Source organism: Trachemys scripta, chromosome 10, assembly GCF_013100865.1.
Source record: "Trachemys scripta elegans isolate TJP31775 chromosome 10, CAS_Tse_1.0, whole genome shotgun sequence".
Lineage (NCBI taxonomy): Eukaryota > Metazoa > Chordata > Testudines > Emydidae > Trachemys > Trachemys scripta.
In genome coordinates, this window is record NC_048307.1 from 44,128,158 (window position 1) to 44,143,096 (window position 14,939).

Consider the following 14,939-nt stretch of genomic DNA (forward strand, 5'->3'; position numbering starts at 1 on the left):
ACCAGTCTACACGGGAGGTCCACTTCCTAGACACCACAGTACAAATAAGTGATGGTCACGTTAACACCACCCTATACCGAAAACCCACCGACCGCTACGCCTACCTTCATGCCTCCAGCTTCCACCCCGGACACACCACACGATCCATCATCTACAGCCAAGCACTGAGGTACAACCACATTTGCTCCAACCCATCAGACAGAGACCAATACCTACAAGATCTTCACCAAGCATTCTCAAAACTACGATATCCGCACAAGGAAATAAAGAAACAAATCAACAGAGCCCGACATGTACCCAGAAGCCTCCTGCTACAAGACAAGCCCAAGAAAGGAACCAACGGAACTCCACTGGCCATCACCTACAGTACTCAGCTTAAACTTCTCCAGTGCATCATCAGTGATCTACAACCCATCCTGGACAACGATCACTCGCTTTCACAGACCTTGGGAGGCAGGCCAGTCCTCGCCCACAGACAACTCGCAAACCTTAAGCATATTCTCACCAGCAACCACACACCGCACCATAACAACTCTAACTCAGGAACCAATCCATGCAACAAACCTCGATGCCAACTCTGCCCACATATCTACACCAGCAACACCATCACAGGACTTAACCAGATCAGCTACAACATCACCAGTTCATTCACCTGCACGTCCACCAATGTTGTTATATGCCATCATGTGCCAGCAATGCCCCTCTGCTATGTACATTGGCCAAACTGGACTGTCACTACATAAAAGGATAAATGGACACAAGTCAGATATCAGGAATGGCAATATACAAAAACCTGTAGGAGAACATTTCAACCTCCCCGGCCACACAATAGCAGATGTAAAGGTAGCCATCTTACAGCAAAAAAATTTCAGGACCAGACTCCAAAGAGAAACTGCTGAGCTTCAGTTCATTTGCAAATTTGACACCATCAGATCAGGATTAAACAAAGACTGTGAATGGCTAGCCAACTACAAAAGCAGTTTCTCCTCCCTTGGTGTTCACACCTCAGCTGCTAGCAGAAGACCTCACTCTCCCTGATTGAACTAACCTCGTTATCTCCAGACTGAATCTTGCCTGCATATTTATACCTGCCTCTGGAAATTTCCATTACATGCGTCAGACTAAGTGGGTATTCACCCACAAAAGCTTATGCTCCAATACATCAGTTAGTCTTAAAGGTGCTACAGGACTCTGTTGCTTTTTACAGATTCAGACTAACACAGCTACCCCTCAGATACTAAAAAATAAAGAATCCCTAGTTACGTTATATGTGGATTTTTTAAATTAAATGCCTGTTTTACTTTGGAATGATAGATCTGAGAACAGTTTAGTATATATTTAAAAGAAATTTTTTTTTCATTGGCTAGCAGTAAATAATTTGCTATTCTTAGATTACAAGTTAAAGCTTCAATTGTGTAAACACAGTTCATTGCAAATAACTTTGTAATCTTTCTTAAAATTGTGAAAGGTTGACACCTTAAGAGGGCTAAGGTCCTCAGAAAGTAAGAACTTTTAAAGTCCTTTCGAGCAGTATATTAAAGCCAGAATACAATATAGTAATAATGATTGCCACCCACATTTAATGACATTAAGAATTTCACACAAGCTAGTGACCTAATAGAGTTTAAGGCTTTTGCTCTTAAACACTGTGTAAGTATTAGAGAGGTTTGAGAACATACTGTGTTTTTTATGTAACATCTGTTGTGTAATTCTGAAGCATGGCGGGGCAAGATAATTTTCAAATGAATTCTTTGTTTTGTTTCATAATCTTAATTTTGTTTTAAAAACAGCTATTTTTATTATATTTCCTTTATTTTTTTCAAGGTTGTAAACCGAGGTCAACAGTATTTAAAAAACAACAACAAAGTAGTATAATGTACTAGGTAAGGAGAGGGCTGACATGTTTTAGATTAAAACATTGGTTTTAGTCTAAATCATGGTCTGTTGACGATCGTTGGAGGTGCATAGAATTTCTATGTGCCCCTCAGTGGACCTTCAAAGCAGATTCTGGATTTAGCTGAGGATCACGATGACAGTCTTAAGTTTTTGACATGATTACTGTATTGTATCTAGGCCTATTTGTTAGAGAGCTTTATCCGTGTGGACCTACACAAATTGGCTTCTTTAGAAGTGTTAAGTGTGTCATTTCATGCCAGCACTTTCCATTAGTGCAGTAACAACATCCTTCCCATCGCCTACATCCAGTGGGGACAATGAAAGATAAGGAGGAAGAGGAAATGGAAACATGAAAAGACAAAAATATTAAATCACCTTTGAACATTCTCATACTAATTAAATGGATTTGATTTGTTACAGGTGGAAAAAATTAGGGAACAAAGTAAAACTTTTCTTTCCATTTTCACCAAGCCTCTGATCCACATTTAGGTGTACAAAACAAAATTGTATTTTATACTGAGAGAGAGAATTAAAGCATCTATTGTTTAAACCACTCCAGTTTTTGTAAAAAGTATAATATTTGAGCAAGCTTTTAGTGTAAGAAAAGAGCTGAAATAATTTTTTTTTTTTAAATATTTTTTAATAAAACAACCTTATTTGTAATTTCTGCTCAGGTCAGATTTGGCCGGTCAAATAGATTTATAGTTGAAATGCTAAAGGTCCAATCGTGCACAGTGCTAACTACTTCCTGAGCTGTGCTGGCTGACCTCCACTCCTACTGCAGTCAACACCATGCAGGACTGGATCTGTAATTAGTTTAATTACTACAGTATAAACAGTTGTGCCATAACATTTTCCCACTAGGGCCTTTTTCTGCTTTATTTTTTTTAGCCTTGAGACTCCTTATATTTTGTCCACCCTAACTATACCTTTTTTAACCCCATCTCTACCTTTTTTAACCCCATCTCTGTCTTTCTGGCTGAGAAAGACTAGATGGCACTTCCGTAGGAGCCCCTTGATGCTGTTCCTTGATTGGTCATATGAATCATTGTTTTCCAACATATGTAGCTCCCCAGAGAAGGGGTTAAGAGAGTAGAAACTAGAGCTTGTTCTCCAGCATGGCTGTGCAGATCACTATCACTAGGTAAGCCCATGGATCAACTATAATAGTCATAGATAAATCTGTCTTAGAAATATATTAATTAGCCTTGTAACATGCGGAATTATCATTATACATGTTATTAAAATAAGTAGAGATCAGAATATTGACAAATGTGGTAAATAATTCCTAAAACCTAAATTCTTCCTTACAGATTTTAAATTTCATAACTCCATGCAAAATGAATTCTGACTTTGCAAGTAATGTAATTGCATTGCTGCCCTGTCTCAAAGGCCTGGGGGAGAGAGAGTTATGTTTGACTTGAATGCTACTTAACCTGATCTGCCTTGCTTTCAGATGACAAAGAAACCCCTCAGACAGAGCTGGGATGATTATTACTATGACTCTGAGCCGGTCAGTACAAGTACATGTGCATTCTGTGTTGCTGGTGTAGGGTGCTTCTTTGCTTATTTGAATCTTTATTCTACACCAAGACACAGAGAAAACTTAGTTAATTTAAAATAGAAACACCAAAGCCATAGGTTTTCTTCTCAGTGCGATTGCTTGGATATTTAGCCGGCGATGGTGCAAATCTTTTTTTCCCCATCCCTTTTTTGGTCATTTTCCTTTGCTAAGCCTTCTCTCTTAGTTTGGATTGAATATGCCCATCTAATTGAACCAAGTATCAATTATCTAATGATGATGTTATCCTAAGGTATAGTGCATATGTGTTGACAAAAAGGTGTATTTTGCCATATTATGAAACCATTATTATACAATAATTACATTTCTCTCTTGTGAAAATAAAGTACTCCTTTCAGTGATATTTCAAAGTACAACAAACCGAGATTTTTAATTAAACAGGCATTGAAAGATTTGTTCTCCATGTTCCTTCAGAATGACTGCAGTAGTGAATTTCCTATCTGATTTGTTATATAAAAATACTGCACCACGTATGTGAGAAAATGGAGACACCAATATTATTTAGAATAAAAACAGTTCCTTGGTTAAAATAGTTTGGCTTGTAGTGTTATCTGAAAGAAGACAGTTTAACAGCAAGACCTTTCCAAATACATATGACCAAAAAAGGAAATGTGAAGCTCTTTTTTTATAACCCCCACTCTCCCCCCCCGTGTGCAATTCAGTCAAGCGGCACTGGCCCAGATTAGAGATGTGCTTTTGGTTTGTGTGGCCTGCAGATGATGTGTACGTGTTCTTTTTTTGTCAGTTTTGTCTTGAACCTAAAAGCATGCTTGTAAATCTAATTGCATGTTATCATTGCTATCAATGTGCTTTATACTAATGGAGTTTGGTAATCTTAAGGAATAAAAGGTAATCTGTAAGGATATCCTTTTACTGTATGGGTAAATAGGCAAAAATAAAAGTAAGACTTTCATCAGTGAGAATATTTAATCTCAGACCCACAGAAGGGACAGGTTATAATTGCTTAAAGTTTAAAATACTGAATATTGAATAATTCAGTGCTTGGGGTGGGAATCTCTGTATAATATACTAACCGTTTCAAGGAACTAATTTGGATCATGTATTAAAAAAAACATAATAGGAGGTAGATAAGACAAATCCTCCTCACATCTGAGCTGGGCTAATCACACTGTGCAGATTTTATTTTATTTTTTTAAACTAAAACCAGCTTAGGATGATGTAAGAAAAATAGAGTTGCTTTGCCCATTTCTGAGCAGCAAAGTCTGTAAATATTTTTTAGTTATTTGTTGAATCTGGTATTTTGAGAGGTTTGGCTATTTATTTACTTGTACTACCAGGTTAGTAGACAATGAAATCAGCAAGAATGCTTCGACTATGAAGTTCCTTTTTGTTTATTGTGAGGGGTGGTCCTGAAGGTTTGTTTTTTTTCTTTGTGAATTTCAAAAAGATTAAAAAAAATTGTTTTATGAACAGAGACACAACACAGAATCAGGGTGGATGTGATTTAAATCAAATTGATTTAAATCACTAGTCAGGAAAACTCGATTTCATCATGGATTTCTACATAAAAGTGCATTCTTGTTGGTTATTACCTTAGTACATATTCTTCACAACTCCGAGATAGATGTAGGTTTCATTTTTAGAAGGTACACACTATACATTTTTAAAGTGATTTATTTTGAAAACTTTTCAGATTCGTTTTATAGCTATATCAGAAAATGAATGCTTGTTTTGTTATTTCATTTACCAAAGATAATTGAAGCAGATATTTATGAAGTCATTGGGAGGTGAACTATCTCCAATTCAACAGGTTAATCATTAATATTTGGAGGATTTTCTTGCCATGCTGCATTAGGAGAACATCACCAGACGGACATTTAAATTGTTTTACTTAAGTAAAACAACAATGATATGTATTCTGGATTTTTTTCTTCACCAGCAAACACATAATATTTTAACAAAACAAGCATATGAATTTTTGAAGTTAGTTAAACATTCAAGTTTTTTAAAATCAAGTTTGTTTTTGTTAAAATTGTTTTTAACTAAAATAGTTAAATGAAATATTATTTTTTTAAAAACAAAAATTAAATAGACTGTGGTCAACAGGTCAACATGAGAAACTTAAAATATTGGCTTCTGCAGCTAACTCAGTCATCTTCACCTTCAGTTTCCTGTTTGTTCATAATCTGGAAAAGAAAAACAAGCTTTCCTGCTTTTTCAGGTCCCAAATGATTTCTCAATTTGGAATGACTTAGTCCAAAGGAAGAAAATATTCTTTCTACACCGGCAGAAGGTTAAAAGTGAGATTATCACTTCAACAGTCTCTGAATCCAAGTGCTTAAGTGATTTCCACCAGTTCACTGGTGTGACTTTTTAAAACATCATCAGCAAACATATATTTCTTGAATGGCTCACCCTTAACTCTGAAGTTTATTATAGTTGCCATTATGGAGGGATGATTGCTGGATGTCCATGTCATAGCCAACTTCTCTTTTTCAGCAGTTAAGGTTTGACCCTGGTACCGAATATTGAGAATATTTGCAAGAAAATGAGCTGGAGATAGTGCTTGTCCCATTCGTTTTTTAATGCTTGTAATTTACCTCTGTCATTGCATATTTCTCTTCTTAAGTTCTCACTCAGTTCTTTCCAAATGTCAACAGTGTCAGCAATAAAACAGCTATTTTTCTGCATTTTGTTTAAGGCTACAGAAATAGGCTTCAGGGTACTCTGCATGTGTTCAACATTTCTCTTAAGCCCAATGTTGAGAACTTTGGCTGACGGTACCATCTATTTTTTCACAGTTTTGTTCACAAACTGTCATCAGCTTAGGCCAGTTGTTGATATAGTGCTCAAAATAGTCCACTACTGAGTTCCATCGCACGTCTTGTGGGAGAGTTAGCTTGGTTCCTGCCACTATTTTTCAGAGCAGCTGCTGCAAAGTGGTTGTTATGGAAGTATTTTGCAATTTCAACAACATTAGCACTCACCCAGCACTGTCACTGCATGTGCTCCCAGGGGCCGGGCCCCTCTCAGGTCCCGGAAGCCCCCCCTCGCCTCCCCTGTGGTGGGTGCCAGAAGCGGGGACAGCTGCCATCACATGTGCGCGCCTCCTCCCTCCGCAGGTGGCGGCTGCACTGCTGCCTCAGCCTGCCACCGGTGCCGCTCCCTGGAGGCGAGGGAGCACAGCGCGGAGCAGCAGGGCAGCTTTCCGCTGCCCAGGGCGTAGGCAGGGACGCTCTGGGGGAGGCGCGTGGGGGCAGCAGGTGGGGCTGGGGGATGCTCTGGGGAAGGCGCAGGTGGGGGAGAGACTCAGCCCTGAACATTGGTGGAGCTGGGCCCCTATGCCCTGAATTTGCTGGAGCATGGGCACCATGGCCCCATGTAACTTGCCGCCCCAATGATATTTTCATCTCTGAACAAGCATATCTTTCAACTTTGAGAGTGGAGATGCTTGAATTGCTTCAATTTAGTGTTAGTAAGCAGGGTTCTTGCTTTTGTATGACAAGACTGAAAAGGCTGGGAGATGACTCATTGCTTAAGCAGAATACTGATGACCAGTTTGATTAGTCTGCAAATGTTGGCTCTTTTCACAGTTGTTTGCCATTACAGCATGAATGTTCTAAATTTATGACTGTCCATTTTGATAAAAGAAAATAAAGTATAGGGACTTACTGCTGATGAAATAGTGTGCAGAGCATCTGCTTTGACATAAATGATTTACAAGAAGCCTTTCCATATAGGTTAATGAGCTTGGCAATTGTTATGTAAATTGTTAACCACATTGCCTTTGGCTTTGAATGTATTGCTTCTGAGTCAGCTGTAGTAGTTTCACTATTAACTTGTGATATAATTTCAAATGGGTGAAATCCGATAAGGGAGCGGTCACAGGAACATAGGCAGTGTTTCTTCATTTTTATTTTTAAATGAGATTTTTAGTGTCCTTGATAGCTTCCAGCCCTGGATACTAAATGCATGTAAAATGCTTTTATTTGTCTGTGCTGTCCAAGTTCTGCAAGGGCCGGAGATCTAACACTGTGTGTCAACCATAACTTGGAGAGGGGAGTTTAGTTTTATTGGCCCTTTCCTCCCTTGAAACCTTTCTGCATCTGCCAACAAGGAAGCCAGTTTTGATAGTATTTTTTCTGATGTAGACACTTGTTTTTGAAGAGCTGGATTGAGATTAACAATTTATTTCATACTGCTCGCCAATTAGCTATCAGTTAGTAATGACTTTTGGTCACTAAAATCTGGGCCAAAGTGGAACCACTGACCTACATATGAAAGGCTTTGTTTCTTGTCATCAGTTTATGGAATAAAATTAATTTGTCTCATTGATGTATTACATGGTTTATCTATTTTGAGCTATAGCTGTCCCATTGAATACATATGATGTATAAATTTATTCAGAGTTTAAAAGTAGTTTATGGGGCTATGTCCAGTTAAAGCGGGCACATTTCTACAGTATTATCAATTCAATTTAGCACAACTGATGAAAATGCCCCCTTTTTAATAAGTCTTGTTTTAACAGAATGCAAACGTATTCATTTCTAATTTAAATTGAGACTCTGCCTACATTGGTATTACAGCTGATTTTAAAAACCAGGTATAAATCCACTTACAGTTAAACAGTTTTTAGTTGGGGGAATTGGATACTGCCAGTGAATATTGTCTAATATTCCTGTATGTTTGTATAGTTTATTGATGCTAATATTTGAAATTAAAGTGTTTTATCTTAGGATCAACAAGTGGACATTACTCTAAAGCAATAACCATATTAAGGAAAGGAAGGAAAAATCTTCCCCCTTAAAGGAGAAGATTTGTATCAATGAGTTAGCTGTGAAGATTTATCCACCTATACATGCTGTGGGATGCAGAATGCAGAGACAGCTTTGTGCTATTTATTGAAAGTGAGAGCGAGTGTACTTGAGAGTCCAGGAAATAGTCAGTATTCTGTGATTGTTTAGAGCCTGGTCTCTGTAACATGCAAGTAGCCCTGTATATTGTGGATTTTCAAAACTGTTCATACAAATATGTGTGCACACTTAAATACAGTTATCATGATTTCCATGCAAATGACCAGAGTGGATCGTATAATATGTACACTCAATTACCTGATATGTGATTGTAGGTACAGTTTTAAAAATGGGCTGTTATTTTATTTATATATGTAACAATATTTTCTTTCTGTACAATTATCAATAAAATAGTCTGTGGTTTAACACAGTGTGACTTGGATTTGGAGACTGACACTTTGGGCTGTAGCTGGATGGCTCACATAGGAAGACATAAAATAATCTGGCCTATCTAGGGAGGAAACGCATGGTGGGCATGGGGTGAACCAAATCACATGAAAGGTACTGGGCTTATTAGTTTATAAACCACTTTACGGGAGTTTAGTTGTAAGGCATATAGTTTTAAATAAGGTTCTTAAATATAGCTGTGAAGCCAATATAGATGGGCCTCAGTATATCTGAATTGTGAAAACTCTGGTACTCTTTGTCACCATTAACTATTAGTTTTGTACTATTAGTGGGTTATAGAAAACATAAGAGTTCAGTATCTAAATCATTTGAAAGTATCCATGTACCCTCAAAATGTAAAGTTCGGTAGATTTTGAATTTCCTCTGAGTTAGCATTTTCAGAACATTAGTTAATGTTTAGAATAAAAAAACCTGTTAAATACAACAGCCTCCAATCTGCAGCATTCCAAAATTCATGATTTTAACCCCGACAGTTAATCTATTGATATATGTTGCAGTTAATTTTATTTTTAAAAATAATGTAAAATAATCCATTTTTAATTTAAAAAATGGAATTCTTTTCATTTGTTAGGAGTGTCTGTGAGTTTAGAATAAATGAGGCCCAGGATTCTAAGATTAATACTTAGAGCAGACTTGATCTCCTTGGAAAGTTATATGCACATACTTCTTCCAGCAAGTTTTTTTAACATTATTCAAAAGCTGCATGTTAGCTCTCCTCATTCTTTGACTGAGTCCCCATCCCTCACCCACAATAGGTATAGTTCACAATTCATATTGTGCATGCTCTTTTCATTCTGCATTGGACTTTCAGAATGGTTCCAGAGGGAGGGAGAGTGAATATGATGTCAAAGGTGTGTGTTGCTGGTGACTAATTGAGCTGTTCCTTATTAATGTTAAGGGGGTCTGTGTCCGTCACTCCTCAGGCAGGAAGGGCATGGAAAGCACTGATTAAGATTTGTGTAATGCTGAATTGACCGGCTAGATACATTCTGGTCTTCATTTCTTTTAACACTCAATCTTTGTGTTTGAACCAAACAGGATTGTTTCTCTGTTGAAGGGGAAGACCTGAAGCATGATTTTGAGCGCTTACAACTGGCCATGGAGATGGTGGGATTTCTTCCCAAGACTCGCAGACAGTGAGTTCATCTTCCACATTACTATCTGGCATAATGAGCAAGACAGTGCTGAATGCACTTGAGTGTGACTCTGTTGTGCGCTATATAATTTATCAGACTGCTGATATGACAGGGTGTAATGACACTTGACAATTTATATGTTAAACCTTTAAAGAACATTTAAAGGTATAAACAGGATATACTTCCTGTCAGTTGAGGTATTTTTGAATTGTTCATGAATATTAATGTCTCATTCTGCATGACTTTAATTCAAATGATGATTCAGTCAGATATCCTGTCTGTAACCTTTTATTTATTATACTGCTCTATAGCCAAAATGCTTCTGAAATAAATGTAGTCAAACTTTACTAATTCTGGGTCACTTAGAACGAAAATGATGCTTAAAATTGTTGATTGGCTCTAGTTTTCAAGATATGCTATTGGGTCAGTATATACGACCCTTGACTTGGGAATGGCGGAGGATAAGTAAGTTATAAAGAGAAGGGATCTCAATTTAAACCAGAAACGACTAAAATACATCTTTGACTGGATCTATGAATAAATCTATGACTGGGTTTGGACAGTACTTGCTTTTTAGGCAAAACAATGAATGATGCAATCTGAAGCTGGTATTGGGTCATACATGATATGAATTGCATCATGTTATTCCTAGAAGTCATGGATGATGCAATCATAATGAAGCTTACATCACTCTGCTGAACAAATTGCCCTATATCAGCTCTAGAAATCATACAGTGTCATGCTCTCTTATTTGTCAGTGTTTGATTTTGCAAAGGGACACATTTCTGTTTAGCCAAAGTGAGCAGAGATGCCTCGTACTTGTGTGAACAATGCAGATAACTTCTGCTATGTTTGTGGTGAAGTGACTTTTGCATCACAAAAGCGCAGTATAACCACTATGGTTAAGAAAGCCTATCACCTTTATTTTGGCGGCAAAATTGGCGATCAGGACAAGAGGTGGGCCCCACACATATGCTGCAACACTTGTGCAACAAATCTTCGCCGGTGGTTGAACAGGAAAAGGAAATCTATGCCTTTTGCAGTGCCAATGATTTGGAGAGAGCCAACAGATCATACCAGCAATTGTTACTTCTGCATGGTGCCTCCAGTTGGGAAAGGTGTGTCAAAGAAGAAAAAGTGGACTGTGCATTATCCAAACATTCCATCAGCTATATGCCCAGTATCCCACGGAGAAGGACTGCTGGTTCCTGATGCACCAGAATCATTCTCACTTGAGTCAGACGAGGAAGAGGATGAAACTTCTGGTCCTGAACCATCAATGTCAGAGGACCCACATTTTCTCCCATCCTCCTCCTCTGGACCACACATCATAACACACGGTGAACTGAATGACCACCGAACTACAGAGCAGTGAGCGACGAGCATGGCGAGCGATTTCACCAGGACATTGCAACAATGGAGAAACCCTATCAGGGCAAATGGAGCCCATCAATGCTTGCAGACTATTGCTGGACAGTGACAAGAGATGCTCCATTTAATCAATACAAGAGACAAGCAAAGAAGCGCCGAGTAGACACTGACTAGGACTAAATTATGTACATAATAGTTTTTTGCCTTTTGTTTCATAATACATTTTATTTATATAACCCTTTTGCTGATTTTTAAAGTGTTACATAAACAGGACAGGTGAAATATTATCATGTGAAGCAACCATAAACACATGAAAAGACCTAGGTTTACAATTTTTGATTAAACCTCTACTATCTACACAGTGTACATAGACATAAAATGTAAAAACTTAAATATCTTAGAAACAGTAGCCAATCAGTTGTTTTAATTGTCATATTTGAATTCAGCACATCAAAATACATAATAAATAGCACATTTTATCTCTGAAGCAGACAACGTCTCAAAAATTGTAGACCGGTGTTACTTATTTTTAACTGTTGGATCCATTTTGCATGCATTTGCTGATACCAAATATTCTAGAAGCCTTAAAAATACCTTTGTGTGTAACATCTGGATCCACTCATTCAGTGGTATGGCTAGTTGAGAAATAGGGTTGATTAATCTTAATCTAATACAGAATGAGAATAGCAGTGTCACTCTGAGACTAATAATAACAGCCTTCATGATGCTGCCAGGCAATTGAGGGGGAGGAGGAAGGGAATACAACAAAAAAGAAAAGTAACCACACAACACAAGTTTTTGGATTGAGATTTTGTTTTAGTTCAGCAAAAATTGCAAAATAATTCTTTATCAATACAGTACTTTCAAGTTCTATCAAGCTACATTATCACTGAAAGTTCTTAAGTCTTCAGTAGGTTATGAATAAATTATTAGATGGAGTCATGAATATCTTTTTCCATAAATCATTACTTCTATAATGTGTTGGTCTAACATAAATGTTTGTATTTATATTAAATAGAAAAAAATGACATCAGGATAGCAATACTGTTTTCAACAACAAAAACATCAGATTCACAAATCAATAACTTGAATACCACTAAGGCTATGTCTACACTACACAGCTTTTAGCAACATAATGGCATATTGGACTGCATTAGTAGGAGCATTGTCAGCAGATGGAAGGAAGTAATTATTCCTCTCTATTCGGCACTGGTGAGGCCACACACTTGCGTCTAGTTTTGGGCCCCCCGCTACAGAAAGAATGTGGACAAATTGGAGAGTGTCCAGCGGAGGGCAACGAAAATGATTATGGGGCTGGGGCACATGACTTACAAGGGGAGAGTGAGGGAACTGGGCTTATTTAGTCTGCAGAAGAGGAGAGTGAGGGCGGATTTGATAGCAGCCTTCAATTAACTGATGCGGGGTTACAAAGAGGATGGAGCCTGGCTGTTTTCAGTGGTGGCAGATGACAGAACAAGGAGCAGTGGTTTCAAGTTGCAGTGGGGGAGGTCTAGTTTGGATATTAGGAAAAACTATTTTACTAGGAGGGTAGTGAAGCACTGGAATGGGTTACCTTGGGATGTGGTGGAATCTCCATCCTTAGGGGTTTTTAAGGCCTGGCTTGACAAAGCCCTGACTGGGATGATTTAGTTGGTGTTGGTCCTGCTTTGAGCAGGGGGTTGTACTAGATGACCTCCTGAAGTCCCTTCCAACCCTGATATTCTGTGATTCTATGACATGGCTGTGTCGCTACAGCCGTGCCGCTATAAGTCGTGCAGCGTAGCCACTGTTTGTCGGCTCTCCTGCCAACAAAAAACTTCCACCCCCCAACGAGCGGCGTTTGCATTGTCGGCAGGAGAGCGCTGTGGCCGACAACGCACTGTTAACACTGGCACTTCTTGTTGCTTTTTTTCAGTTTTTTTTTTTTCCCCCAACACCTCTGAAAGACAAAGTTTTGTCGTTCAATTGCTAGTGTAGACATAGCCTAAGTCCCTACATATATACATATATTTTTTTAAAGAGTAAAAATGTGTTTAAATTGTTTTGATCCAAACCATTGGATTCACTTTCTCAGTGAAGCAAAATTTTCAGAAGTATGCACCAATACTGAGAGTGTCAGTATTTGAGTGTTCAGTGAAAAATGGGCCTTAGATGACTCAAGTTGGATGCTAATTTTGAGGGTCTCAATTTTCCAGTGGACAGTTTTGAAACTGTAGGGCATAGCTTATCTGTGCCTCAGTTTTCCTCATTTGCAAAATGGGAATTATAATACTTAATAAATGCAAAGTATTCATATTAAGTATTGCAACAAATAGGATTAATAACATTGCACTGTTTTCAGGCAGCTTTCTAATCAGAATACATTTTAAGGGGTGATAGATGATTTGTGGCAGTTTTTCTTTTGGTTCTTACTGTAGTGGGATTCTAATAAGAAATGTCATTCCAGGGTTGTTGACACTGATGTTTGCTCCAAGATTCTGACAGTGATTTTTTTCTTTTGGTATTATGAAAAAAAATAATAAAACAAAAATCTTTTTTTTCTTTTTGTTTCTTTAGGATTTTCTCTCTCTTATCTGCAATACTACACTTGGGTAACATCTGTTACAAAAAGAAAACATACCGGGATGATTCTATAGATATTTGTAACCCTGAAGTACTACCTATTGTCTCAGAATTGCTGGAGGTGAGCATTAATTTTTCTTTATACTATCTACAGTTCATCTCCTTTCCTCCTTTTTTGGTGTATCTTTCTTTTAGAAGACAACTCATTTCATATATTGTAAGGGAAAATGTCATATTGAGCTAAAACTTAATATGGGCAATTCTAGTTTTCACTTACTGAATGGCTGTAGCAATTGGCTGTTGGTCACGTGTTTCCCTTTTCTTCCCATCCTTATTTTGAATATTAAGGCATCTGCATATTATTTATTCCTGTTTGGTCTGTATCACTGCCTGTGACTTTAGACATTCTGACAAGATATTAAAATACTACTCATATCAATGAAATTAAAATGATCGCATAGCAGCAGCAGGAGAGAGAGAGCCTTTGTGCAGCAGAATGTATCTCAAATCCCCAACTCTTAGTTCCATCACTAACAATTCCACCCATCTCAGCCCTACCTACGTACCCATCCAAATGGATGGGCTTTGCAGAGGGACCTGAGAGGCAAGAGATTTGGGCAGTTTGAGACCAAGGGTGAGTAAATTCCAGAGTTGAGGTACCCTCACAGAAAACACTGCCCTCTGTGTATTGCAGCTGTGGCAGTATCACATGAGGAAGGAGTCAGATAGGCTGGTCCCTAGCTATATATGATTTTTTTTAGGTCAAAACCAACATTTTAAGCCCATCTAAAAGCCATCAGGCAGCCAGAGCAGATTATGAAGCGTTGGTGTTATTTGCTCATAGTGAAAAATTTAACAAATGGACCACCACATTCTTTACTTACCTTCTGAATTCAAGAGCAAAAGTCACCATGTCCTGGCCCAAATGCAGATGGCAAAAAGCTGTCCTGGTCATTTTTGCTATTTGCTTATCTAAAAGCAACTGGAATTCAACAAATCCCCCAAATTGCACACTTGAGTAATAGATGGGGAACTCTCACTCTAAATCAATTCATAATCTTTGTTTCCCCCCCTCTGGTTGGTCCCACAAACTACCATTATCACCCTTACTTTATCTTGATTGAACCTCAGTCAACTGATTCCCATCCTTATCTGAGTCTCACCCAAACA

At 38.0% G+C, this 14,939-nt stretch overlaps 1 protein-coding gene across 7 annotated transcripts in view; it reads left to right on the top strand.

The window, feature by feature from the left end:
- Window positions 1-14,939, top strand: part of MYO9A (myosin IXA) — a 455,456-nt gene that overhangs the window by 232,460 nt on the left and 208,057 nt on the right. For 6 of the 7 annotated variants that reach the window (XM_034783136.1, XM_034783134.1, XM_034783141.1 and 3 more), the window contains 3 exons: window positions 3,353-3,409; window positions 9,739-9,836; window positions 13,764-13,890. In XM_034783136.1, coding sequence (XP_034639027.1) covers window positions 3,353-3,409; window positions 9,739-9,836; window positions 13,764-13,890 — 282 coding nt within the window. The remainder of the gene's footprint in view (window positions 1-3,352; window positions 3,410-9,738; window positions 9,837-13,763; window positions 13,891-14,939) is intronic. The other variant, XM_034783138.1, reaches the window with a different exon arrangement.